The sequence below is a fragment of the Boleophthalmus pectinirostris genome, unplaced genomic scaffold (genome assembly GCF_026225935.1).
Source record: "Boleophthalmus pectinirostris isolate CB_2022bp ecotype Guang Dong unplaced genomic scaffold, ASM2622593v1 HiC_scaffold_19, whole genome shotgun sequence".
Taxonomy (NCBI): Eukaryota; Metazoa; Chordata; class Actinopteri; order Gobiiformes; family Gobiidae; genus Boleophthalmus; species Boleophthalmus pectinirostris.
Window position 1 is genome coordinate 27,349,463 of NW_026571140.1, and position 25,414 is coordinate 27,374,876.

General features: G+C 38.1%; 2 protein-coding genes across 20 annotated transcripts in view; both read left to right on the top strand.

The window, feature by feature from the left end:
* baz2ba (bromodomain adjacent to zinc finger domain, 2Ba) overlaps nucleotides 1-11,383 on the top strand; it is a 100,937-nt gene extending 89,554 nt beyond the window's left edge. For 8 of the 19 annotated variants that reach the window (XM_055154426.1, XM_055154425.1, XM_020938940.2 and 5 more), the window contains 12 exons: nucleotides 372-434; nucleotides 922-1,066; nucleotides 2,510-3,258; nucleotides 4,001-4,247; nucleotides 4,465-4,620; nucleotides 5,184-5,353; nucleotides 5,946-6,307; nucleotides 6,824-6,959; nucleotides 7,795-7,941; nucleotides 8,428-8,726; nucleotides 9,306-9,449; nucleotides 9,949-11,383. In XM_055154426.1, the coding sequence (XP_055010401.1) occupies nucleotides 372-434; nucleotides 922-1,066; nucleotides 2,510-3,258; nucleotides 4,001-4,247; nucleotides 4,465-4,620; nucleotides 5,184-5,353; nucleotides 5,946-6,307; nucleotides 6,824-6,959; nucleotides 7,795-7,941; nucleotides 8,428-8,726; nucleotides 9,306-9,449; nucleotides 9,949-10,105 (2,775 nt within the window). In that variant the 3' untranslated portion in view covers nucleotides 10,106-11,383. The remainder of the gene's footprint in view (nucleotides 1-371; nucleotides 435-921; nucleotides 1,067-2,509; nucleotides 3,259-4,000; nucleotides 4,248-4,464; nucleotides 4,621-5,183; nucleotides 5,354-5,945; nucleotides 6,308-6,823; nucleotides 6,960-7,794; nucleotides 7,942-8,427; nucleotides 8,727-9,305; nucleotides 9,450-9,948) is intronic. The other 11 variants (XM_055154432.1, XM_055154438.1, XM_055154434.1 and 8 more) reach the window with 4 other exon arrangements.
* A 604-nt stretch (nucleotides 11,384-11,987) lies between these two features.
* On the top strand, nucleotides 11,988-25,260 carry LOC110172848 (WD repeat, SAM and U-box domain-containing protein 1-like). The gene is given in 15 exon segments (XM_020938793.2): nucleotides 11,988-12,074; nucleotides 12,699-12,866; nucleotides 13,165-13,408; nucleotides 13,879-14,066; nucleotides 14,317-14,403; nucleotides 14,905-14,998; nucleotides 15,191-15,224; nucleotides 15,307-15,347; nucleotides 17,164-17,270; nucleotides 17,798-17,815; nucleotides 18,908-18,934; nucleotides 20,449-20,628; nucleotides 24,128-24,262; nucleotides 24,965-25,070; nucleotides 25,072-25,260. Coding segments are annotated over 14 exon segments (1,458 nt in total). The 5' UTR covers nucleotides 11,988-12,074; nucleotides 12,699-12,712; the 3' UTR covers nucleotides 25,115-25,260.
* The last annotated feature ends 154 nt before the right edge of the window (nucleotides 25,261-25,414 follow it).

The following is a 25,414-nucleotide window of genomic DNA, read 5'->3' on the forward strand; positions in this document are numbered from 1 at the left end:
ATCATTATGGTCTTAAAATGTTTGTATTGACCTGCTTTACATGATTCTGGAGTTTTTACTTACAACAATCAATTCATATTCCTAATATGGAACTTGGCTTCAAATATGCCCTATAACTGCTAGTCTCAGTGAGCTTCATTTGATTGGATGACACCATACTTACTTAGTCCACCTCAATGTACAGTCTGTGATCTTAGAGCATGATATACTGTAGGTGTATTAATTTTCACATACATAGTGTAGTAACTCAATACATATCAATTACACAATCAGCTATGTCTATATTGCATTTTTATACACAAATTTGTTTGTGTACGTTGTCATTGTAAAAGTCAACATTTAATATCATGTGTTATATTTCTTTCCTTCAGGATGAGGTTGACCAAGCCACTAGTATTGAAGAGCTGGAAAAGCAGATTGAAAAACTAGCCAAGGTTTGTTCTATTTGTTTTAATTCATATGGCAAAACTAATGCCTCGTGTGGCTGTATTTAATCAAAACACACTGATAAGAGGGTCTTTTGGGGATGCTAATAAATTATAGAAACACATAATTTCCCTTATTTCTTGCCTGCTGGATTAGTCTCGTAGCGCTTGAAGCTTTCAATACAATTAGAAGGAAGGGAATGAGAGGGTTACAGCACTTGAACCTTCAACACAGGGCTTAATTCAATTACAGTATTTGAAAAACGTGATGATTTGTAATAACTTTGAAATGTTTTATTGCCTAATCTAAATTCATATGAGCCATGTGATATATACATTTACACAGGCCTGTTTACTGATGAGGGAATTAATGTGTTAAATAAATTACTTCATTAGCATTGCGTGTGGTAATTAGCTGTAATTATCATTGGATATTAAGCAGTTAGTTGTTGTTTTCCTGCGTTGAAACATGACAAAAATATGTGTGTTTTCGCAGCAACATCACCAAATCAGGCGAAAACTGTATGAGATCTCTCACTCCCTTCGCGCCATGATGTATGGTCAGGACCGGTATCGCCGTAGATACTGGGTCCTGCCCCACTGCGGAGGCGTCTTCATCGAGGGCATGGAGAGTGGAGAAGGTAACCCACTGATTTGATTTATTTTATATATATTTATTTTTGTTTTGTGTGTACAAATGGGAATATTATACGCCAGATTTTTACTTCTAAAAATCCATTTGTCCATTAAAAATCCATTAAAATACAAAATCCATTAAAAGTCCATCTGTTCCATTTGCTCTTTCAGTAGTGTTTATATTGTATTTTTTTGTATTTTTTGGCAGCTGTGTCCATGTAATGTCCATCAAGTACAGTAGCCCATAGTTCCTTCTTGCTGACCTTCTTTAATCACACATTTTTAAAAGTTTTTAAAATAATACTACTACTAATAATAATATATTTTATTTACATTTGAAAAAATTATCTCATGTACTACAGTCAGTTAAAATTACACACAGCCTAGTTTACAGTACCCCTATGATGGTGTTATTATTCTATTCTGTCCACATAATTTCCGTCTGGTTATCTAGTTTTATTTATATTGCACTTTACATTTGAAAAACAGATCAAACAAAGTGCTACAGTCAGTTAAAATCACACACAACGTAGCGCAGCATACACTACCCTATAATGGTGGTATTATTATTCTGTGCAAGGTTGTTTGTATTTATTTAAACGTGCATATAAATAAAGCTGGTGGTCTTTTCCTCAGACATATGGCACCTAAAGAAAACCAACACTGTACGTTAAAACATATGGCGTATAAATAAATAGAGCATGTTCAGTAAAGAGTGGGGGATTGCATACATATATTTAAACTTCTACAATGAAACAAGCACTATAACGTTCACAAACAATATAATTATGTTAACTAAGTGTTTCTGTGTCTTATACTGAGACTATGGTCAATTTGAATCATTTTATTTAATACAGTATATGGAGAATAATGTGACTTTTTGGCTCTGCTGATAAAAAAAAAGACCAAATACTGATAAAAAAAAGTTACTTATATATATTTAAGGCAATACTACAGGCATAAAATATAATTAGTTTTACCAGTTTTTGTTCTGATTATTTTTAGACTATGGGGCAAAAATTTTACTAGAATTTAGTTGTTTATTTTAAATGGGTGTCATTATTTCTTGAATAGTGTACATGGGTGTCCCTTGTGATATGTTGTCCTATGACTTTTACATTGAAAATACTGCATAACATAGCATTTAGAGAAACATATCAGCCGACAAAACAATTGAAACACACTGAGTATTACAGGAATAAGAAGGTGGAAATATTGTAAATCATCACTTTTGTACAAACGAAAAATGCTTATCATGCTATTTACACCAAATAAAAATGCTGAGAATGTTTTCCTTTATCTTAATTCTGCGCATCACCCAAAAAGCTCATTTACGCTTACATCCGCAATTGTGAATCATTGGCACAACTTTGCTAACTCCCTGAAATGAAAAGTATTCAGTTTTAAAGCGACAATTGATTGATAACGATTTAACTGTTTTTATTTAGGTCCAGAGGAGCTTGAGGAGGAGAGGCAGCGACGTAAACGAGCAGCGGAGGAGGTCAAAGTCAAAGATGAACCTCAAGAAATTGAACTGCAGAAGGACAAACTGACAGAGAATGACACACAGAAAGAAGAAATGAGCGAAGACAAGGCAGACTCTCTGTATTACCAGCAGTCAGGCGCTGTTGTCAAGGTGTGCTCACAGCGGGACAGTAATAACCACCCTGGGACTGAATCTGTGAAGGAGGAGGACAAAGAAAGCCTCCACCACAATGGCAGCCCAATGGGACACACTACCGCAGTAACACCTACATCACCCACACACAATACCTCTGAGCCCTCTGTAGCAGAAACCCCATCCATGACTACTAACAACACTACAAACTCCCCACCTCCATCTTCCAACGCTGGGTCTGTCCTGTGCACCCCTGCCTCCCGGGACACCTCGGAAAATCCCCAGACCTCCTCCTCTCCCTCTCTTCAGATCCCATTTCAGACCAATGATCAGCTGCTGCGCGTGCTAACGGAGAGGAGCGGGCATTGGTTTAGCCTGCTGCCTCGATCGCCTTGTGATTTGTCCTCTATCACCTCATCGCCCCCTGGAGGCCCCCGAGTGTCCCCACAGGCGTCGTCTACTCCGGCTCGCCCCAAATCACCGTCCCCCGCTCTACCCCTCACGCCGTCGGCTGCATCTGCCTCTGCCAGCCCGCATCACCCAGCCACGCTCCTCAACTACCCCCTGTCCGCACTACAGGTGAGGACTCAGCATTATACATAGATATTCAACGCTACCCAAACCTTTCAGTGTTTCTACTTAAGCTGCTGCTTAAATCTTCATGGAAATGTTATTGCTTCGTCTAGAATGTTCCACAGCATAGATTAAATCTCTCTATTTCGAGAAAGACAAGCAGGTTAACGCACTACGCTACATTACAGGTCAGATCTGAGAGTCGCCCCTATTCACAGAAGGAATAATTCAATTTTTGAGAAATAGAAACACCAATAATGAATAGAGTTTAAGGTCATACCATGGAACATTCCAGGCAAAGCAATAATATCTCCATGGAAACAAGAAGGTAGCAGACCCTCCACCAGAAAATTTAAGCAGTGCACCCTTAAAGTGTAATTTTTTCTTAGTATTAATTTCATTGCTGATAAGTCCCACTGTCATCGTCAAATGCAGAGGAGATAGAAATGGGTTTAGTGCCATCTGGCCAAGTTACAAGTCAGATCTATGGAGAGGTGATCAAGTTTATGCATGTTTTTCGAGGTACTTTTGAGCAAGAATAACAAGTATTTGAATAAATTCAAAATTGATTTAATGTTATAACATGGGGCTTCCCAGGCAAACCAATAACAGCCCACTGAGATAAACAGATGGCGGACCATAAATCAAAACAGTTACACAGTTCACCTTTGTAGTCAACATTTCATTTTTTTGTAGTCTATGCTTTTACAGTTGTACATTTTTATGTTTTTTTCTTCTTTTTCTCTAGTTGAAACCAGGCTCATCTCTTCTGGGTCTGTCTTTCGGGAGTTGGTCCAGTGGCGTGCTCAGTCCCAGCCTTCCCCTGAGCACCAGCCCAATGCCCCCTCACTGTTTGGAGAACAACACAACTGCTAGTGTGTCCAGTAAGAGCGAGTCTCCTGTCCCCCGTATCGAGAAGCCCTCTTCCATGCCCTCTCCTGCTCTGGAGCTGCCCAAGTCCCCGGACCACCCCACACCACGGCCTATCCCAGAAGGTTAGCTCAAAAACAATGATCAATACCCATAACCAAGCATAGTTTAATTGAAAAGAGTGCACCTGCTGGAGAAGATTTCACTTGCCTGACTAATCCAAGATAATTGGATTAGGGATTGTTCTGCACTGGTGTACTCTATTTCATTGGGGTATATGGATGAATGGAGCTTAAAGAGTGATCGCTCAGAGTCAGATGGTTGTTTGGGGCTGTGTTGCAGAGATGCTGACGGGCTGGTGGCGGGTGTCTGACATGGAGGAGCTCAAAGCCCTGGTGGAGGCACTGCACAGTCGGGGCATCAGGGAGAAAGGGCTCCAGCGGCAGATACAGAAATACATTGAGATCATCCCCCAGGTCTGCACCAAGCACAAAGACGGTGAGTGTTTAGATGTTCATTATAACATTAAAGTTTTATGCCCCTTATCAAATAAAGATGTCTGTATAATTCCTCAGTCGTCCAGGTAGGACCCATAGTTTTTCCATAATTTTTCTTTTTATATCAAAGAAATATAGTCAATACTCCAGGCCTGTATATGTGCACATTTTCTCATGGACAATGTGGATTTGCACTGATCCAGCTTCATTTCCACCTGAATGCAGTCACTTTTCTTAAATTACTGAACATATCAAACCAAATAAGATAAGATATTTTGTTTTTATTAGTAAATCTGCATCAGCATTGTATAAATGAAAGTGTGAATTATATACATTCAACATCAACAGTGGCCAGTAAATAATATTTAAATAAATTATTTGTATTGTTATTAATGCATATCTATTAGCATTAGCAAAGTTTTTAATGAAAGTTATTTTACAAGACATGGACTAACTAGAGCTAGAGCCAGATAAACCCACACTTGATTTCCATTCACTATTTATTTAGCCTCCCTCTGGTGTTTAGATTGATTTTAAAGTTTTCTGTGTTTGTTTTTTGTCCAGCGGCCATGATTGAGCTGCGTGACCTGGAGGAGAGCCAGGTGAGCGAGGAGTCTGTGCGGGGCTGGTGTGTGGAGGAGCAGGCCATGGAGATGGACATTGCGGTGCTGCAGCAGGTGGAGGAGCTGGAGAGGAAAGTCACTGCAGCCAGTCTGCAGGTCAAGGTACATCATGTGTGTAGATTTTTTTTAATTTAAATTCTTCTTGTTTCATTCTTTTCTATTGAGGGTTTAATCCCACAGTCACAGACAACTTTGCCACCAACTTGTAGGTCACAGTACGGAATAAAGCTAATATTACAAGACTTAATCACAGGATTCAGTGACATAACTTTATGCCATGTGTGGGACTTTTAATCATTCAACCAAACATAACCAAACATAAACCATTTTTCTTTGAGTTGGTGATTTTTTGTCATGTCATGTTTGAAAAGCGTTCATAATTTGTATAACTACAGTCTCAAACAAACCTACTTTCACATACTCAGTAGTTTTAGAGTTGATTCTAGTTAGAAAAAGTTTCAAAGGTAGTAATCTGGATAATGCTTTTCAATTACTTTTTGGTGGCAGTAGAAATCTTTATTCAAAAACCTGAGGAATGAGGGATGATGTAATCTTGTCTGTTTCAGAGTTGTAAAAGGTAGTTGTCATTTGCGGAAGGGCTGTCAAAATAGTCAAAATAGGAATTCCTGATATTTTCCATAAACTACAATGTACAATATACAGATGAGCATGCGTCTTGAGACAAATATTATATTTTTTCCAGGGCTGGACGTATCCTGACCCACAGTCAGAGCGCGAGGACCTGGTGTACTACGAACACAAGCCTCTGACCAAACCCACAGCCACCTCAGGAAGTGACAAGGACTCAAAGGACTCCAAAGACTCCAAGGATACGAAGGACTCGGGAAGGGAGCACACGGAGGAGCGAGGCGAGAAGGGCGGGGTGGTGCGTCATCCTGACAACCCTCTGGACATAGCAGTGACACGTCTGGCCGATCTGGAGCGCAACATCGAGAGAAGGTACCTGAGGAGCCCCTTAGGTACCACCATTCAGATCAGGCTGGATAATGTGGGTACGGTCACAGTCCCTGCCCCCGCCCCATCCACTAGTGCTGACAGGGAAGGGTAGGTCATCTCCAAAACCATAGCCCCCCCACCCCTCCCACTCTCCCACTAAGACCCTCTATTTCTGTGTGTGCTTTGTTTGTCTTCACCAGTGAGGGTCTCAGTTTGTGGTGGCTTGCAATTTTCTTCAGTTTTGTCTCATTTTTGTTTTTTTTTGTTTTTTGGTCTCCACTGCACTTTTTCTTCCCACCCCGGTTGTTGACTTGCACTGTCTCTCATCGCATGGCCTTGTGCAACCTTGGTTATGGGTATTTTCATGGCTCCCACTCCCCCAGTAATCGCAGGTTTCGCTTTTTGTTTCTGCATGGATTTCCCCGTAACATGACAGTACCGGTGTGTACCTCTCCCGTGCGCCTCACACTGCCAAATCTTCATGCCTGTCTTTGCACAGCTGGAGCTCTTTATGGTCTGCTGTCCTGTTGGCGGCTTTTTAAACTGATACCACTAAATGTTCTGCTACATAAGTTATGTGTGTGTGTATTTTGACTCACCATTGCCTCTTGTGTTGGTGTGTAGTGGTGAGGAGGAGGTGGCCCATGGAATGAAGGTCTGGAGGAAGGCTCTCACCGAGGTCCGTAGTGCTGCACAGCTGGCCATGTGCATCCAGCAGCTGCAGAAGTCCATCGCCTGGGAGAGATCTATCATGAAAGTGGTAAGTAATAATAATAATTTTGAATTTTTATATATCACTGTAAATATAAATGATAACATTCATGCCACTGACACAATAACCCATGAGCAGATTTAAACCACAAAATCTATTCTAAATGTACAATACTGTTAAAACAAAACAAAACATGAGGTACAATAAATGCAGAATGAAACACTTTAGTACTTAGTTTGCATCTGTAATGAGTTATAGAAATTATTAATTCAACTTTCAACAACTGAAATCTTAAAAACTTTTCAGTAGTGCAAATTAAATGTACACACAGTAAATACAGACCCACAAAAATAGATTGTTCCTTCTACTATATATTGAACGATAAGTCTGTATAATAATTAGCATGATGCTTTTCAAGTAGATGTATTTCAATATGCATACTATTTCAGGAGTTTGCTCGTTTTGTGTTGGTTTAATCTCAAGAACAGTTTTCTACAAGTATTAGTGTTGTGTAATTTATCACAGAGCTCTTGAAAATAATATGAACATCTTCAGAGCCCAGAAGACTAAAGTTTGTTAACACACAAAGATATTTACTGTTAGCCCTACAAATTGTTGGCAAATACTTAACCCACTGCATCACTTTTTGGTCTAAAAGTACTTGTAACTGATGTCCTTTTTGGTGTTTTAAAGGCAAAAAATACACGCACAATTGCAAAATAATTTAGCATAAATAAATGTCCTAGTTGATGGGGGCATGAAATCTACCCTGCTGTGATAAACAAGTTCTATCTGCATTGAAATTGAAGTGAAAAAAGTACTTTGTAAATGCATGAAGAGTCCTTGAATTATGCAGTTTATTAATAAGTGCCTTGTTTTGCAGTACTGTCAGATCTGTAAGAAGGGCGATAATGAGGACCTCTTGCTGCTGTGCGACGGCTGTGACAAGGGCTGCCACACCTACTGCCACAAACCCAAAATCACCACTATTCCTGAAGGGGACTGGTACTGCCCTGCATGCATATCCAAGGTACATTTATTCATCGGCTGCTTTCTCTTTTGTGTGTGTGTTTTTAGCAGTAAAACACCTGAATACAAGATACATATGTTTATTTTATTTTATTTTATTTATTTATTTATTTATTTTGGATACCCAGTCTTCCTGGGGTCCACACCAATGCCATGCTGTGGAACTTTCCAAGTAAACCAATCCATAGGTCCAGCATGATGAAGAATTTGGATTGATGCCATTAACAGTTAAAACTAAATGTCATATCTTTGCAATGGGGAAAAAGTCCTCAAAATATTGCATATAACAGGAAGCTGAAACACAAAACCTAATATATAACCCAGAAGTTACACAGTGCATCTTTAACTACTGTTTCAGCCATTTCATGCCACACAAAATTTATTCAATTGTTTGATAAATTAGCATGGTCATTTGTGGTTTAAACTGAATTGTATTAATATATTTCTCGTATCTAACAAGTAGGATTTTGAATGTTATCTTTTTCAGGCAAGCAGTCCCACACCTAAAAACAAAAAGCCTCAAAGCAAACCTGTAGCATCCACTGGCGGTAACAAAAAGGCAGAAGCAAAGAAGAACGGCAAACAGACTGGGAATGGTGAGGTGTCCGAGGACGACACGACCAGCGCCAACAGCACCCCCAAAAAGGGAGCGAAAGACAACAACAGGAAGAGGAAGACAGAGACAGAGAGCCCTCCAGTCCCGCCAGCAGTCAGTCAGGAGAGCCCCGCCAGTGTCAAACGGGCCAAGACCGCCAGGGACAACAACCGGGACCTGGGGCTGTGCAGGTAACTAGAGTCCACTAGTGTAACTGGGAAAATGGGCGGGCTTTAAACAAATGTATTCTCTTTAGGAAGTTATGCCAGAAAATTCAATACAGTATTTAATCTAGTGAACTATGTGAAATCATAATCCATGTTACAGCAGGTACAATGCAACAACAACAACAACAACACAAATTTGTTTAATATACATGAGGAAAACTAGAAATAATAAACAACATTAAAATAAGACTGGTTCTTTTAATTGTTGCATTGGAGGCTTGAGTTGGTTAGAAATAAATAAGAGTAAGAGAATGAGGAGTGGTTGCTTTCTATGTAAAAATATTCTGAATCACTGTGGGTCTAAATTAAGGTAGATTAAATTTTAAAAAATGTTCTGCAAATGTCTGTATGTTTTAGCTTAGTTTTGTTATGTGCTATACAAAAATAGCCACAGTGGTTAGCAGACAAAAACCTTACATTAATAAGCCATGACTAACTGTTCATGCAAGCTGTAGCCCTATAATTATTCTATCACCATGGGCTTGTGAGGTATATATAAGTAGATATAAGTGGTAAAATAGTCCATGTTTTTCACTCCATCAGGGTGCTTCTTGCAGAGTTGGAGAGGCATCAGGACGCGTGGCCGTTTCTCACTCCCGTCAACCTAAAATCAGTCCCCGGCTACAAGAAGGTCATCAAGAAACCCATGGACTTCTCAACAATAAGAGAAAAGCTTGTTAGCAGCCAGTAAGTCACTACATTTTAATTATCTACTCATTTACTTCGACTTACATTGTGCTTTTTACTAGTGTCAAAATTTCCATTAGTAGTTTGTCAAGTATCAAAGGTGAATTGTGTAACTTTTTCAGTGAAGGGCCCGTCATATACTTTTCTCCATGGAGATGTTATTGCTTTGTCTGGAATGTTTCACAGTATGGTTTTAAACCTTTCTGTTTTCATGGAGACCAAACCATACCAAGTTACAAGTCAGATCTGTGGAGAGGCAACCCTGCTCACAGTCAGAATGCCTGTTTTTCTAGAAATTTTTGAGCTATAAATCCATCTGTAATTTAATAAATGTAAGGTAGAGCTGGTTAATGTCAGACTGTGGAACATTCCAGTTAACAAGTAGCTGACAGACCCCGAACCAAAAGTTACATAGTGTACCTTTAACATAAATTTTATAATGCTAAACTTGTAATAAAATATATGTGTTGCTAATTATGTTTTTATTTTGTCATTTCAGATATCAAAACCTGGAGACTTTTATCATTGACGTCAACCTGGTTTTTGATAACTGCGAAAAATTCAATGAAGACAATTCAGACATTGGTCGAGCTGGTCATAACATGAGGAAGTTTTTCGAGAAGCGTTGGACTGAGCTTCTCAAACAAACAAACTAAGACTTTATTATGATAAATCCGGTTTTACGTTTCAAAATGGAGCACCAGGTTGTATTTTATTTCATTTGTGGAGCATGTGGCTTTGCAGGTCGGAACGAGTCCATTCCTTTATAATAAGGAGCCGACGAGTGCTGAGAGAGAGAGAGAGAGAAAAAGAGAAAGAGAGAGATGTCACCTTGAAATAAAAGTTGTTACTGGAGGTGCGCTGGATTTATTACACAGGGATGAAAGCCCCAAAGAGTCCCAGAGAATCGGGGTATCCTAGTGCAATACCATTCCCTGTCTCCGAACACTGCACTGAACCAACCCTCACTCATTTCCACTACCTGTAAATAGTCTTTTGTTATTTAATCGTATTATAGTGAATGTATTTAATTTTGTAATTATTTATGAATCAAGGTCCACTTCATTTTCTATGAAAAGGAAGAATCGTCTGAACTGAATTGAAAAGGAATGTGTCTGTGTTTTATTATTTTTTATTTTAGTTTTTTTTTTTTTTTTTCTTCCCAAAAAAAGAAAACAAAACAAGCCAAGAAAAAAAGCTGTTTACACTGTCAGTGCTTTGGGGCGTCCGAGAACTGTACTCATTTGCTCACAAACTGTAAAACTGCATTTATTTACAGGAACTGCAGAGGAACTGATAGGCAATGGTGATTCATGTGTATATACTGTTTATTAATGTCAATATTATGTCTTGTTTGGAACAATGTGTACAAATTGTTTAAGAATATTAAGATATTGTTTATGCCTTAGAATGATTGTAGCATTCTATTTTAGTGACCGTGATGGAAGCATTATCATAAATATTGTTTGTACAGTATATACATATCCTCTGCAAACACTGTGGTATCCTTAATCTTGGTAGTGCCTACCCTTCCAACAGGGGCATGTAGGGGATGTTTTTGTTTTAGTTTTCATTCTTATGACAATTTTATTTTGATATAATTTCAATCCAACAAGGCCTCCAAAGTTGGACAGTGACACAGAAATCATTCCTCACCATAGCAGAAAAAAGGAACAAGCTTTAGGTTTGGCTTCCACACTGCATCTCCTCGTCGTCTGCCACAATACTGAGGACCTAAGGCCATTTGTAACCACTGTGTTGAACCTTGCTGTGTGTCGTGGCCTGATGGAGGCAGCTAGATTTTTTTGTACCCAAGTCAAAAGTACTTGAAGTTACTTTATTTAAGATATTGTGGAATAAAAGTATCATTCTTTTGTAGGAGCTTTATTTTTCACTAGTGTGTGGCACGGACCTATTAAAAGGATGTTTTTCAACGTAAATCTCTGAGTCTTGTTTTCGTAAAAGCATTTCACACACAATATATAGGGCATTTCAATTTATGCAGTATTTTTTATACATCTGTTGACAATTCCTTATTATCTAATGTAGTTAAATGACCATGGACTAGTCTGTTTGGGGTATGTTTCAAACAGCTTAATCAATGGCTTTGGTTTATAGAATATGGTGATATACTAAGAAGGCAAGATCAAGTTTTCATATTGATAATATTGATTAGGAAAATTCATTTATGTTGACATTGTCTTCAGATAGCAACTAGGGCCCTTAAATATGCATATCAATATATTTTCAGTCGCCCATGGAGAATGTAGTGATGTAATATGAAACCCAGCAATTACATTACTGTGCATAATTATAGCCTAAAATATTCCATAATACATTTGAATTGCACAACAAAAATATGCAGCGCTACAATCGGGTATGCTATACACGAGCATATACATACACGCTAATTTAAATAATAAAAATACTGCTGTGTGACCCAGATTAGAAGAATGTATGTTACATGTTTGTTACAACGGTAGCGGCGCTTCTTCGTGTCTCCATGGAAACCAGCCGGCAGTAACAATTACGTAGTGCGTCTGCACGGACGTAGTACGTCCGGTCAGCTGCTGAATCAGGAAGTAAATAACAAGAGCTGAACAAGAGGCAAGATAACGGAAAAAGGTACGATTTTAATCCCGTCTTTATCTATATCAGAGGTTTGATCACTTATAAATCTGCGATCTGTTTAATTTTACACCCTCTTTATTTGTTGCATTATCGAATATTTTTAGTAGTTTGGACAAAACAGAAAGTTCCGTTTATTACAACAGGATAAGAAGTGGCCATGCCTTGTTTTTCCAACAAGCTTGTAAACAATCGACATTAACTAGTGTTTCTGACGAGTAGTTTATTGCCTATTTGACATTTTGCTGTTAAAATCTGAAGTTAACTGTAATCGTGATTATACTGTAACTAGCGTAGTCATCGCTGGACACTGTATAAACTGTAGGCGATGTTATACAGATGAAGTAGGCTTCCTGCATGATTATACAGATTTTGAAAATGAACACATCTTTTATACCCAAAATGTGTATCAAATAATGTCAAGTAGTGGTCATCTGTCTTGTGCCACCATAGTCTACAACGATTACTTTGGGAACACGAATAACAAATAAAGTTATTGTACTAATACGTACTTATTTATTTAATAGAAGATTGGGTAGCTCGTAGCAATGCTGATAGCACAGTAGCTCATGTCTTCTCATATTTCACAGTCCATTCCTCTGTGATTGCCCTGTGTTCTAGGTCCACTTTCACAAATGGTGTCTCTGATTTGCACTTTACAACACCATAGAGATGATGTCAACTGGTGTGCGTTTTCAGCCACTCTGTTAGCAACCTGCTCTGGGGACAAAACACTGAGAATATACAACACCAAGGACTTCTCCGAGCTGCCCTTCTCCCCACTCACAGGTACAGTGGGCACAATATCAAATGTGCTACAATTATTGGAAGCAAAATATTGTGCAAGAAGAGCAAAAGTACAAAGTTACAACACAATTACAATAAGTGGCTATGACAGTTTGAGTGCAGAGCAGCATATGAACTCAATACAATAAATAGCAGGTCAAGTGACTTGGGGTGACTTGCAGGTCAAATGACAAAGGGAACTGTATCTGTGAATTACATATTTTTGTTATAGTTTTTAGTTCTTATATCTGAATAATAATTACAATTGTCAAATAACCAAATAGCCTTGACATGCTTACAGGACATGGCTACGGTGTGCACTGCTGTTGCTTTAGCCCTTGTGGTCAGTTCCTTGCCTCGTGTTCGACCGATGCCACCGTGGTGATCTGGTCCATGGTTTCCGGGGAAATTGAGGCAGTTTTGGAGCATCCGGGACGCAGCCCAGTGCGAGTCTGTGCCCTGTCCCCAGACTCCACTCACCTGGTTTCTGGAGCTTCAGATGGGTCCTTGGCTCTGTGGGACTTTCCATCCAGACAACGTCGCAGGTAGAGCAACAGGAAATAAATATGTTTGTATTTATCTAAGGCAGTGGTTTCCAACCATTTTTACTCTGCTACTTTCCCCAGCTATTTTACCTGTACATATGTTGGCAACGACCGACCTGACAAGTTACTGTTATTAGAAAAAACAGTATTTCTTTCTTTCCAGTAAATATGTTGCATAATAGCAATTATTAAATACTAAAATACTTTTTAACAGTAGTTGTGATTAACATGTCATCTCTTCATCAAAATTCACACAGTTTTAAACAGGTAGCTGACCCCCCCATCAGAGAAGTTACACAGAACTGTAACCTTACGACACATACAAGCGCTGCACACATTTTTATTTTTTTTCACTTTTTATACTTTTTTGGTCTAGAATTAATTATTTAACATTCTAAGAAAGAAAGAAACTGAATAATTTCTATTAAATAAAACTTATACATAAATTTATACATTTTCCTAATTCTTAGGACCGGAGCAGTGCCAGACACAACAATGGTAGCCTGTTCGTTCAGCCCCTGCAGTCAGCTCTTTGTGACGGGGTCGACTTATGGAGACCTTCGCCTCTGGGACTTGAACATGAACCAGCTCCACGCTGAGAAAAATGCACACGACCTGGGAGTCAGCTGCTGCACTTTCTCCCCAGACATCCACAGTGGTGCGAGATAATCAAGGCTCAATAAATGTTTCACAGTAATTATAATAATTATTTGTAGAAAAAAACCAAAACAAAACATAGACCATGATCCATTGCTCTGTTCAAACACTCTGATCTTTTGAAAAATAGCTATAATGATACACTAAAGGCTTGTCAAGATTTTTGTGGGAAAAAAAACTGTATTTCAACATTTTCTTTCTTTTTTGTGTTTTGTTGAAATCAATGTTACTTTAATGTTTTTACCTCGCAGGGGGTCAGGTGGTGCAGTTTCGCCTTGCGTCCTGTGGTCAGGACAGTCTTCTGAAAATCTGGGCCATCAACAAACTCAGCGGTGGAGGTAAAGACTTAGACTCCATTCTACTCTCCTTGTATTTATCTTTTAAGAAAGTGGGTGTGGCTGACCGAGCTTGGGAAAGGTTTTTCTAATTATACAATACAGAGTAAACAAAGTAGAAGTAAACGGAGTATTTCTTTCCCATAAGACAATGTTCAGACCCCAGTTTATATTATTATGTATATAGTTTTGCATTAGATATCTATGTATGTATTCTCATGCTCAAATTTGTTCTATAATTAATAATCCTAAATCACTGTTTTCTCAGCCTTTTTCAAGGTTATTAATAAATAAACATCTACAAACAATTACATAACCATGGCACATTTCCAAATACTAAACTCCATTTACAGTATGGTGCTTCACTTACACTTCATAAAATTAACAAACTTCTTGGGAAATTGTGTACTAGTTATTTATTTCAAGCTAGTAATTACAGTAATATAGTAAAATAGTAAGTACCCAGTAATTTTTAATACATTTTATATGCTTGTTCTCTTGTAGCCTACAAAATGCAGTTACTTCATTCTCTCACTGGTCAGTCTGCTCCAGTGCTTTCTTGTGCATACTCTGCTGATGGACAACTGCTTGTCTCTGGGTGAGATTGAATTAAATCGAATTAGCAACATGCAAATCACAGAACACAATGTCTGAATTGTAAAAAAAAAAAAAAAAAAAAAAAAAAAAAGTGTTTTTCAAATGAACCACCAGAGGGAGACAGAGATTGCTTAATTTAAATAGTGAGAAATTACTGATACATTGTCAGTATTTTTCTGACTATTCTCTACAGATCTGTGGATAAAACAGTGGCAGTCTATGATGCTGTAAGTATTTAATTAAAATGTTTAAATTCTTACATACACTTTGTGGCCCATGTTGCTCTATAACATAATTTTGTTTTTGCAGACAAATGCCACTTTACTTTACATCTTGAATCAACATGACAGGTAAAAATGTGACTCTTTTGTGTCACTTTTTATATTTTTTATTTTCACCCATTTGACCAAAATACAACTTGTTCACTCCCCTCTGTGAGTTAAATTTGCGTCTTGAAAATGCACAATTATTTAATTATTGTTTTAATCACCCACCTCTGTCGATAAGTGCCCCAGTTAATTTCCTCTCTGCCAACAGCAAGATATGGATGTGCAATTGCATTTTGAGGTCTTCGGTTCACAATTTTGCTGTGTAATTTTCATAGTTTTGTATGTCCTGAGTTGCCCCACACTGAAGTGTTTGCCAAGATATTTCACATCTTAACCTTGCCATTTTCCCCCACTGAAAAACAAAGATAGATAGGTTATCTACATTATGTAGAATAATCTTTTAGTGAACTGCATTATTGTGAAAATTTAAAGATGCACTGTGTAATTTTTCAGTTGGGGTCCATCACCCTCTTGTTTCTATATATATGTCATTGCTCTGCTTCGAATGTTCTACAATATGACATTAAACAGATCAATTACAGGTGGTGTTACTGCTCAAAAATACTTTGAAAAACAGTCAGGGTTAAAGCTACACTGTGAAAAATTTCAGACAAAGCAATAACATCTCCACGGAGAGAAGCAGGTGGCAGACCCTCCATCAGAAAAAGTTACACACTGCACCTGTAAATAGATTAAATTAGGTAGTCAGGGATACCTTCTTAAAACTATTTTGGGAAAGGAATACAAAGCAGATCCCTATCAGTTCAATTATATTTCCCATGCAGTGAGAGATATTGGCATATGTCAGTGCTAGATTTAGACAATATCTTAGAATCATTTAAAATTATTCAGGTTTTCAAGCCAATCACAAGTAGATCTTTTTCTAAACTTAATTTCCGCTATTCACAAGTTGTATGCGACAACAAGTATCAGTTATTGCAAAGGAAGAAACTCAAAGAGACTGTTCCATCAATAGATTGTGATGCAGCGTGGGCACAAAGCATGTATTTACCATTTTTATAAGAGGTAGGACTGCCGCCGCCATAGCCTCTTCCCCTACACATTCAGAGATATCTAGCCCAGCTCAATGATCACTCTTACAGACTATTTATACCTCCTTCAAGCCACCTGTGTCTGCCACAAAGCTTGCAATCTCAACTCTTTCAGCTGAGCCATTTCAAAGTCATTTTGGAGAAACTGAAGCTGGAGGAAACTTGTGGGGAAAAGTCAAGGAAAAAGTAAACAACGCCACAAAAAGCCTCCAGGAAATTATTTGACTTTAAAAGCAGATTATTCAACAGTGAGAGCAGAGGGGAGAGAGGGAGAGAGGGAGGAGAGGAGAGAGAGGGTTTAGAGACTACAGTTTTGTGGCTCAACATTTCTGAGCACTCGGCTTAGGATTTGTCCCCATTAATGTTGCCTTTGACTTTTTTGAATCTACTGGAAATTTTCCGCTTATCCCTGGTTTGATCTGAGCACAGGCTTTCACCACTTAAGCTGCTCTGTGAGGTGCCCCAAGTATTTGGCAGTTTTAACCTTTTAACCCTATATTAGTCAGCCATTATGAAAATTGTGAACATCATTACATTATCTAAACTAATAATTTTACAGTTTATAGCACTCAACTAAACTAAACTACTAAAAATAAGAACTCCAGTGTACAGCTGTAACAATAATGCTGAACAATATAACAAAGTATACAATACTCTACATTAAACCTTAGTGAGGCTTTGAGGTAGTGGGTTGTAAAATGGTAGTCTGACCGAGATATTATTATATGTAATTTTTAATTTAAGTTTGTAAACCTGTATTGAACCTGTAATCATTGTTTCTGCAGATATGTGACTGCATGTTCTTTCTCACCAACTTCTCCCATCATTGCCACTGGATCCATGGATAAAACTGTAAACATCTGGAGGGTGGAGGATGGATGCAGTGGGCAAGGTCAGATCTGAAAACACCATCACTACTACTACTACTACTACTACTACTGCCATTGCTTCTACTACTACTACTATGTTGTTATTATGATACTACCGCTTCTACAGCCACTAATACTACTAATACTACTGCCATTGCTACTGCTATTCATCCTCCTACAACTTCTACTACTACCACCACTACTACTACTACTGTTAATACTAATCCTGCTACTTCTTCTCACCATGAACCTTGAACACTCACATTTATCACAGACTCCTGTTGTTTAAATTCATTTTGTATTTTTCTTGAGTTTTTAGACTATCTAAACACATTTTTGGTAATTACTGCTAATGCGTGCATTGTGTCACCATGGTAACATTCCACCATAGAGATACATAGAAATACAGCACAGCTCTAGCACGATCTCACTGCAAAGTATCAGCACTATACTATAACATAACATTTGTCTGCTAATAATATCTCTGTTTAATATAATTTCTCTTCTCTCTTTGTTTTGGTGCCTTTTTATTTATTTTGGGACCACGCAGAGGGGAAGTCGTTAAATGGTACGTTTCAGTTGCCTTTTTCCCTAAATGTCACTAAGCAAAGACACAATACCCAGCAGTCCGCACTAATCAAGGCCGAGTCAGGAGTCCACAGTGAGGCCAAACCAGAGTGATGGCATGAACTGAGATACCAGGAAATAGATTAAAATTCAAACCAATGTCCCTAATAACACGATGTGATGCTTGAAATCTGCAAATCAAAGAGAGTATGAGTGGAATTTTGATAGATTTCCTATTCCTGGATTTCAGCTTCCTGTTTATAGAGTGTCATTTTGAAAACTGTTGTCCATTCAAAAGAATTAATGAATTGTTAATTGCCATAGCAACGCTAATTTGTTATCATCCTAAAACCCATGAATAACTGAATGAACCATATTAGCAAAAAACAATATCTCAATTTCTTTATCTATCCAATTATGATAATCAGCTGTGATTTTTCAATTTAAAAATATTTTAAAAAATTTGGGAGTTTAAGTATTGCATTAAAATTTAAATATATTGTAAAATTTGCAACAAACTGCAGAAATACCATCTTATGCCTGTTGCAAAAAATAATAATAATAAATGTGTGTTTTTCCCATGCACCTCTACTTAAAACTAATAGCCATAGTTCAGGGGTTTTCATGAGTTAAATATTTCATTTTCTGCACATTTTTAACATATCCTTGGGCAAGACCCTGTATATTACCCTGTCAGTTATTGTGAAATTGTGAACAGAACTTTGCCTCATATGAACCCATCACCCATCTGGGTAAATGACATTTGCTATTAGACACATGAATCTTTATCTTTATCCTGCGTCTTACTGTCTCTTTTTGGTATTTCCTCTTTGAAGCAACAACATTTCAATCAACCTACTTGGGGTTATACCAGATGCCGTCCCTGACCCAGCTGTATTCGCCTGTGCTTGGGGCTGAATATAGTGCATGCTCTAGTACCCCACAGTATTTAGACCACACACATCATCTTAGAACAGTAATGTTTTATGCAATGAGGAAGCTGTCATTATAATCTGAAGCCATTTTGTGAGGTGAATATTCAAATCAAATTGTATTTTATTTTAAAGTGTTTTATTTGCATCTTTTCTTTCAGCTGAGACTACTGTTATATCAAATCAAGGTATGTTCTTTTTTTATTGAGACTACTGAAGCTCTGTTTTTTCACTGGCTCTGCTGTACTGGATTGATTTGAATGTTTTCTGTTAAAAAAGACAATTAATTATTGTTTAAAATAGTCAATTGAAACTTCCTGACCTTTACTTGTTCAATGAAAGAAGCAGCAACAGCTCCTGATCAATACTCACTCAGCAGGTCTCCACTCAGCCCCTCACAGCCCCTCACTTCAATTTGAGCGCTCCTCTCCTTCTTTTCTGTATCTCTGCATTTATTGACATCACTGCCTCCTTTGTTAATTTCTTTTACAAATAAATCAATAAGTAAAATAAGTGTAGTGTAGTGTTTCTGGTGGTGGACAGTACAATAGCATACCATACCATTCCATTCATCCTTTCTCTTCCGCTTATCCGGGGCCGGGTCGCAAGGGCAGCAGTCTAAGTAGGGACTCCCAGACTTCCCTCTCCCCAGACATGTCCTCCAGCTCCTCTGGGGGGACCCCGAGGTGTTCCCAGGCCAGCTGAGAGACATAGTCCCTCCACCCACCATATTGTTCATTTTATTATTTTCTTTTACTTTATTTATTTGTGATACTCAGTTACATTCACTTCCAGTTACTACTTTGTACTTGAATAATATGATTTTGAAGTAACAGTACTTTGACTTGTTTTTTTTCTCTACTCTACCCACATCTGCTATTCTACCCACTTCTTTAGTAATGTAGATAGCATCTCATGGTGTTATATGAGAATGCAAGAGGGTTGGACCAATTTAATTACAAATGGTAGATTTAAGTAAGAAAATAATCTGTTTTTAATTAGTATAACAGTAGTTTAAACTTTAACATAAACAAGTACATAGTGACATCAAGGTCTCGTGTGTAGATGAACTGAGCTATAGGTCAAAATAATCATGTTTAGGTATACTGTATGTAACATTTTCAACTGATACTCTGGGGGTCTACATGCATCTCTGTGATGAAATGTTCAGCAGTTGCCATGGAGACACACTGCACACTTAAGCAAACACAGTCACAAAAGTTTTAAGATAGTGTGAAAATTCAAGAATAAATGTAAAATGGATTTGAACAACACATTTTCAGAAGCCTGTGATTAATACACCCATTTAGGTGTTTGAAAAGTGAGAGTAATTGACTGAAAAACTGCTTGTAACTGTAATGTTAACTGAGAGGTACTTGTTAAATGGTAAAAAATCATCTCATCTGTTAAAACAAAGCTCAGATTAAAGTCTAACTGGAGGAACGGAGCAGTGCCTCCAGTTAACATCACACCTCCAGGGAATGTCATGACAACAGCTGCAAAGTATGAATACATTATTTAATATGCATTTCACACAGGGCCACAATAACTATTTCAAATGCATTCACACCCTCTCTTCTTTAGCTAGTTTCACTCGTCCTTATCTCCTCTGTCTCCTCTCTCTTTCTATCACTTGCATCACCACTGAAGGACAACGCATTATGTTCAGTCTGTTTTTATTTGTTTTTATTATATGTTTTAGGGAGGGCGTCTTTGGGCCCATCCAAGCTGCTGGTCAGTGATTGGTCAGAGGAGGATGTGTCTTTGTGGTTGGGGGAGGAAGGCCTGGAGGGATTGGTGGAAACTTTTAAGTCCAATAACATCGACGGCACAGAGCTGCTCAGCCTCACCAAGGAAACGCTGTCGTCAGAGCTGCACATAGGTGAAAGCACACATCACACTATCACACACTTGACATACACAGAGCTGTGATTCTGGGCACTTTGTACAGCAAGGCCAGTGTTAACGCTGATGTGGAGAACGCAGATTCAACCAGGTCTGGAGCAGGGCTAAACCAAGTCTAAACCACCTTTAAACCAGGGTTAAACCAGAGCTAAACCAGGGCTAAACCAGGACTAAAGCCGGATCACCAGAGCTTTAAGAAAAGGGACTAAACCAAGGCTAAAGCAGGACCATCACTGCATAAGAGAAAGGGGATTAGACTAGTACCATCACAGTTTTAGGGAAAAGGGACTATTGGTATACCAGGGCCTAACCAGGACTAGAGCAGGATCATAATAGCGTTAGACAAGATGGGCTGCACCAGGACTAAACCAGACTCAAAAATGGCTTAAATAGAAGGTGCTAAGCCAGAGCAAGACCAAAACTACTGTATACCTGATCTAAATTAGGATATAACCTGATCTAAACCAAATTAAAAGCAGGCTATTCCATATCAAAATCAGGATCACCACAGCTACATGTTCCTCTAAAGAGGCTAACTTCATAAACCAGGTTTATGTGAATGTTTCCATTACTTTGCTGTCACTTTTGGTCCTTGTTTGTGGACCCAAAATAAATAAGTGCTTTTAACTTATTCGCATAAGCCTAATCAGCAAGTCCCCAATTATTCCTTAGTTAACAATTTTTCTCAATTACCTCTCCCCCATCACCTGAGGACTGCCCATTAAAGCTAAATATTTAAATTTGAGCTTCTGTACATTTGAATGTACAGTGCACCCAAATATAATTACACCTGGGGGATTTCTGTAATGTCCTCTGATGTGGGGAGTATTTGTGGACTCTTTTACACTTGAAGCGCCATCGCGGGGCTAAATTGGGAGTGTTATGTTGTCAGTGTCAGTCAAGAAGCAGCCAGTGCGTATTCGTCATGTACTGTAGTTGTCAGCAAACGACTGCTGCGTTGCCATGCCGTCATTTTCATCCCACAGACTCTGTCAATCTCCACAGAGTTTACACAGCCCCACGGCCGCGACAGGCTTCACATTGTTCTTTGTTTTTGTAACAGCAGGCAGCAGCCCACCTTTTCAGCAGCGACTTAGACGCAAACTAGAAGCATTTATAAACACATAATGATGAATCCAGCACTCATGCACCAAACAGATGGGTGCAGACATTTTTGGCATTAGGAAATGACTGTCATTTTTGAAAAAGAGATTTCCAAATGCTGATGCACCCATGGCTTATTATAATTAATTAAACCAAAAGTACAAACCTTGTAATTAATTAGTTAAGGACATATTTTATTGAATGACAAAAAGCATTAGGAACACATTTAATTTCATCACAGGTTTGATTTGAACTCTTTTTTAACCAGCTTGATTCATCTTTTCAATAACAAGGCATTTCAGCAGTTCTTGTTAAACCAAGGACCAAGTATAAATGTGGTCCTCTGTATACAGATCTAAAGTTGATTTTTATCAGGACTATTCCTGACTAAAATACATAACTACACTACTGTAGTTCCAAACAATCTGTGATACTAATCAGCTTTCTCTATATATCCACCCAACAATGTCAAAGTTACATTTTTCAAGAGACGGTTTTATAAAAATAGAGATCGACCGATATTGATTATTTTCACAAAATTTTGTCATTTTTATTAACGACAAACTCATCTGCAATCCCTTTTACCACAAACCTTTAAAAGAGCTGAGAAGTCACATTTTCAGCTGTTATCTATTTGCATTAAAGTGTTCTCTTCAGGCAGCAGGTCGGCCAAAACAAAATATCGTGCTGTGCTGGAAATAATTTAAAGGTACACTACTGCACAACTTTTCTGGTGGAGGGTCTGCTACCTACTTCTCTCCATGGAGATGTTACTGCTTTGCCTGGCATCGTCCATGGTATGATATTAAACATATCCATCTACCATTTATTCATTACGGGTGTGTCTATTGCTCAAAAATACAATCATTCCTTCTGTGAATGGAGGCATCTCTCCACAGATCTGAACTGTAATGTAGTGTAGAGCTGTAACCTGCTTGTCTCTCTTGTGATAGATGGTTTAATCTATACTGTTGAACACTCTAGACAAAGCAATAACATTTCCACGGAGACAAGCAGGTGGCGGCCCCTCCACTAGAAATGTTTGGCAGTGCATCTTTAAGGCCAACAGCTGATACACTAAAAGGTGCAAATGTCTATTGTTAGTCAGAAACGAAAAATCAAAATATATAGTGACCTAGATTATTAGTATTTAACTGTGTGATTAAGTTGCCATTTTCCACTGGTACACACTGTGGCCCTGCTAAAGACCTAATGCTGTGACGTGTTGGTGCTAGTATTAACTTTGGTTTGGACAGTCTGCGCTTTCTGTTCCCACCACTCTCCCACGCTCACACCGGCCCGCACAGTGATAAACGCTCAAACGCTACAATAATGTCCTGCATATTAGACCAGCCTGTTACACTGCCACCGAGCACACAAACGGATCACTTTTTACCACTACTATAATAACAATATTGACTTCAAAATAAGCAAGAGAACAACATCTTCTGCAATATTTTCTATTTAACATATTGACATTTTATTTGCACAAGAGAGAAACTTTGATTATGTATTGAGTATGTCAACATTTGAATTGTATAGGGAGGAATAGTTAACAGAGCTATAATTCATTTTAGATACTAAGTAATAGGGCTGGACAATATGGAAAAAAACATATCACTGTATATTTTTCTTATATTGATCTAAATTTTCGATTAAATCTTTAAAAACTGGCTTTCAGTATAGACTTTATAGACAGAAACAGATACTTTTAATCAGTGCTATTTGATATAAAACCAAAAAATAGCCCAGTTTTATTCTTCCCAAGTCCAAACTCCAACAACCTCCAAACTGTATGTCCTTAATGATACAGGACTTCATGTTTATGAAGACCCAAAGTGATCATTGACAAAACTCTCAGTACTGGCATTATCGGGCTTTGTTGTTGGTGGTATAATGTGATCTATCAATGTTTATCATAACATTTTACAGTAGTAGTCACACTATATTACACAAAATCCACTCTTGTGAGCTTTAAGCCCTGTTAGAATGTTGTTACCTCCTCAAAAAAAAACATACCTGGAGTTGTGTTTTGTTTCATTCACACGTTTCAGTAATCCTTTATTATTATTAGTGGTAGTTTTCGAGTTAAGGGCTTTACCTTTTGTTCAGTAGTGACTGGAAATTGCAAAGCTGAAATTATCCAAATGATTCTAGTGAAGGTATATGAAGTGTTAGAGAAGAACTCAGCCTAAATATGCAGGGTTTGTGTGAAATTTATGAAACAAAACATAACTCCAGGTATATTTATGATGAGGAAACAATATTACAACATAAATCAGAGAATAGTGTAATATGGGCCCTTTAAATAATTTTCCAAGCCTTCTTTTTACCACTTTTCTATTTATTTTTTATGTTTGCTTTTATGACAGAGTCAGTGGGGCTGCGGAGTAAACTGCTGAGGAAAATAGAGGAGCTGAAGAGTGCGAGCGTGTGCACAGGAGTCCCAGATGAGTTTCTGTGTCCAATCACACGGGAGCTCATGAAAGACCCAGTCATTGCTGCCGGTAAGACTAAAAACACCAAATAAATACTCAAGACTGGATTGCATTCACGCTCATTTCGCGATGTTGTAATATCAAATGGAGGGCAAAGGCCTTTTTTTAACTCTCTGGGTAACAGAAAATATTTAACAGGATTTTTTCAAAGACTGGGGCCATAAATGAGCCACATTCAACTTCACTAATACTCTTTAACTGAAACACTTTTAAAACTTCCTTATTGATTAAGTTTTAATCAAATTGCAAAATTAACATTGTGCAAGATGGACATTGACATCATTAAACGTGCATTGTGTAACTTTCTGGGGGGAAGGTCTGTTACCGTGGAGATGTTGTTGTTTTGCCTAGAATTTTTTATCTATATCCATAGAGACAAGGACCAAGCCAATTTACTGGTTCGATTTGGGCTGCTTAGAGTAGAATTTTGTTGTAAAAAACACATATAATTAAATAAATACGCAAGTTTAATGCCATACTGTGGTACATTCCAGGGAAAGTGATCTCCCTAGCATGTCTCCATGGACACCAGATGCTGGACTCGTGCCAGAAAAGTTACATAGTGCACCTTTACCTCAGGAATATAAATAGCAATAACTGAACGGGCTAGTGTTGGTTGTGCACAATGGAGGCACGCTATTACTAGTCTTCCAAATGTGTTTCTTTGTTTTATTGATTAGATGATTAGATTGTGTATGTATGTTTTTACAGATGGATATTCGTATGAAAGAGAGGCCATCGAGAGCTGGATCAATACTAAGAACCGGTCAAGCCCCATGACGAACCTGCCCTTACTGACCACTCTCCTCACCCCAAACTACACTCAAGATGGCCATTGGACGCTGGAAAACTACACACTAACTGCCAAAGAAACAGACAGGAGTTCATTTGCAAAAAACAATATCGCTGTTTTGAAAATGTCTTCTATTTTATTCATTTTTTTTACCATCTTCTCCATATATTGGGCCTATATTGCACTATTTTCTGATCTATGTTATAATGTTGTTCCCTCATCACAAACATACTGTACCTGAAGTTATTTTGTTTCATTCACACTTGTTTCTTCTCTAGAAAGGAAAATAATCAAAGAAGTCCTCCACTTTGTTTTTAAATTCCATACACTTCACTAGAATCATTTGGATGATTTCAGCCCTGGAGCTA